Source organism: Mandrillus leucophaeus, unplaced genomic scaffold (assembly GCF_000951045.1).
Source record: "Mandrillus leucophaeus isolate KB7577 unplaced genomic scaffold, Mleu.le_1.0 Scaffold475, whole genome shotgun sequence".
Lineage (NCBI taxonomy): Eukaryota > Metazoa > Chordata > Mammalia > Primates > Cercopithecidae > Mandrillus > Mandrillus leucophaeus.
Genome location: NW_012105087.1, coordinates 1,068,028 through 1,070,774, shown reverse-complemented (window position 1 = coordinate 1,070,774; position 2,747 = coordinate 1,068,028). Strand labels below are relative to the sequence as shown.

The 2,747-nt window shown below is 49.0% G+C and overlaps 1 protein-coding gene across 6 annotated transcripts in view; it reads right to left on the bottom strand.

The window, feature by feature from the left end:
• Positions 1-2,180, bottom strand: part of CHD1L (chromodomain helicase DNA binding protein 1-like) — a 54,669-nt gene extending 52,489 nt beyond the window's left edge. For 3 of the 6 annotated variants that reach the window (XM_011995195.1, XM_011995196.1, XM_011995198.1), the window contains exon 1: positions 1,985-2,180. Coding sequence is in view for 3 of the 6 variants with exons in the window: in XM_011995193.1 (XP_011850583.1) it covers positions 1,985-2,117 (133 nt within the window). In the remaining 3 variants the exon portion in view is untranslated. The remainder of the gene's footprint in view (positions 1-1,984) is intronic. The other 3 variants (XM_011995193.1, XM_011995194.1, XM_011995197.1) reach the window with 1 other exon arrangement.
• Between the last annotated feature and the right edge of the window lie 567 nt (positions 2,181-2,747).

Genomic DNA, 2,747 nt, shown 5'->3' with positions numbered 1-2,747 from the left:
AAAAAAAAAAAAAAAAAAGAACCTAAATAAATACCAAGAAGAGGGACTGTCTAAACTATGGTACCTTCTATATACTGAAACACTGTAACCATTAAAAATGACGTTGAAGAAGACTGAATGATAAAGAAAAAAAGTTATGATTTCCCAAAAGCATGTACATCAAACTCCATTTTTGCACCTTCCCCCTCCACCAGAAAGTAAAGGAAATTATACAGGATAGAGAACATGTTAACAGTAAGGAGATTATGGAGATTAATATTTATTTCTTTATGCATAGGCTATTTCCCTGAATGCTTTACTGAAAATATATACTACTTCTGTAACCAAAAGAAAAAAAAAGCAGTAAGAATTTTTTTAACCAACTCATGAAGAATAGTTTCTCATAATACTAGTTTATTCTGGTAAGTAGAAATAGAAATTTCAAGTTATAATATTCAGTACCTATTCCTTTGACCCTGCTTTTTTGTTTTCCTTCTCTCCACTACCAATTTATCCAAGCTGCCACATTTGCCTACTTAATTCTGAATTTACTTACTCCATTCCATCCACTCAAACTTGCAACCTCTTGTCTCCTCATTTTCACTAAAACACTTGCCCATATGTACGTTTCTCCCGGCATATTATCCCCAGCTAAGTATCAACTGGCACACTTTTCTGAGCCCTCTCTCACACAAGTTCTTAAACAACCATTCCCAACACTTGAAAGGAAATAGGCAAACACCACAAACATCAACTTAAGATAAAGTCAAACATAAAAAGACCAGTCGACAAGCTCGTACTTAAACTGGATACATACTCCTTACAGCCACAAATTCTTACAGACTCAGGGAATCAAGGAGAGGTCTTTCTCTTTCCCATCTGCATCCTCTCCATTCAACTTCATCCTTCTCTCTTCTAAGCTGAACACAGAACTGCACCTTTTGTTTCATTCCTAGAATGACAAACCTCACTCTTTCATGGTATTGAGCACTTAAGTTATTGTTTATACTTTTAAATGCACTCTCACTAGTCTAAAACTCTAGGTAGGAAGGGTCCATATTTGTTTAGCTCATCTCTGTAGCCAATGCCTAAGAATACGCTCCCAGTAGCATTTAATCAGTAATGAATAAACGACTGTATTATTATTACTGATGCACGATTCTGTTAATACAAAGCACACACTACGTTCCCCACTTGTAAATAAGGAAAACGAGGCTGGGGGTTCAGCGGCGAGTCAGCGCAGACCCGGGAAGAGAGCGGGGTCTGGGGCTGCAGTAAGTACCGTCAGCAGTGCAGATGCAGGGCTGCGGGGCCTGCAAGGTTCGCGCTTTGCAGACTCTCCGCAAGGGCTAGTGTCAATAAATCGAGTTACGTGCGGTAGTGAGCGGACAAGCTAAGCTGGCATATAGTGCGTTGTTCAGTCAGTATTTATGAATGACTCAAGACACAAAAATAGCTTCATAAAACAGTGCTTTGCTTGAGTCTGTCCGCTCACTACCGCACGTAACTCGATTGGGAGAATTAATCAGTGGCGAATTCTCCAATAACTGCGCGCACACAGTAAACGGAGAAGCTGAAGCTGGGAGATGAGTTGATCGTTTTACAGAAACAACCAAAAAACTCCCCAGGCCAGGACCCAAACCCACTGTAACAGCAACTGGAAGCCTACATCCTTGGCGCACCAGGCCGTCCAACTCCTCATCGGAGCCCTGCAGGTGGCGCTGATCTCACCATGTTTCCCCTCCACAGGCCAGGGGCCGGGCCTGGCTCCCGGGACTGCGACCTCATTCATCCCGCGTCCGCCGCCCCGCGCGCCGCGCAGGCGGGGGACGTGGCCAGCAGGCCCAGGCGCGGTTTCTCTCCGCCCACCGCAGGAGCGAAGGAAGGCCCTGGCGCCGGCGGGTAAACAGCCCACCGGGCGGCCCACCCGCTGCGCCTCCGGCCCGCAAGAGGCAGTCCCAACAGGTTGGCCCGCCTGGGCGAAGTCCGCCCGGAGCCCGCTCACCTGTCAGCCCCCATTGCCGTAAGTCCTGCTCCTGCACCCGCGCCCGCGCCGCCTCGGCTCGGCCCTCAGTATGAAGCCGCAGTAAGAAGCCAGGCGCTTGGCCCCCACGGCTGGCAGCGCCCGCGCGCTCCATCAGGCCAATAGAGGCCCCGCCCCGCGCGCCCCTGCGTGCAGTTCCCTCCCAACCTCCCAACGCGCGGGGGCGAGCGGCGGCGCGCTGGGGCCCACCTGCGAGCGAGGCGCCGCCAGAGGGCGCGTCCTGCCACGATTTCCGGAGTGGAGCTGGTGCAGTTACCCTCTGGCTTAGGCAGTTTTTGCAGTGCGGGGGTGGAAGGGCCGCCCAGTTCTCACTAGTTATGCTTCTGAAGCGCTAGGCGTCTGATCACGCGCTAGGCGTCTGATCACGCACAAGGCGTCTGGTTGCCTGAACTGCCCGTCAAGGAGGTGGCATATGCTCTTCATTCATTTATTATTTAATCAATATCGACTATCATGTGTCAGATACTCCGCTGGGCCCTGGGGGTTGTAGAAGTGAGAAGGACTTGTTCCATGCCCTCCAGTGATTCATGACAAGATCAAACTGTCCTTGATCGGTTTACGTAGTGATAAGTTGGTTTAGTCCCTGAAATCCATTTCTTACTGCCTGTGACCTGTAGGCCAAAACTGGGAACCTCTGAATAGTAGTAAATTAAAATCACCAAAGACGTCATTGTTGCAGTGGGTATCTCGAGTGCATTATGGCGAGCAGATTGAGGCAATGTGT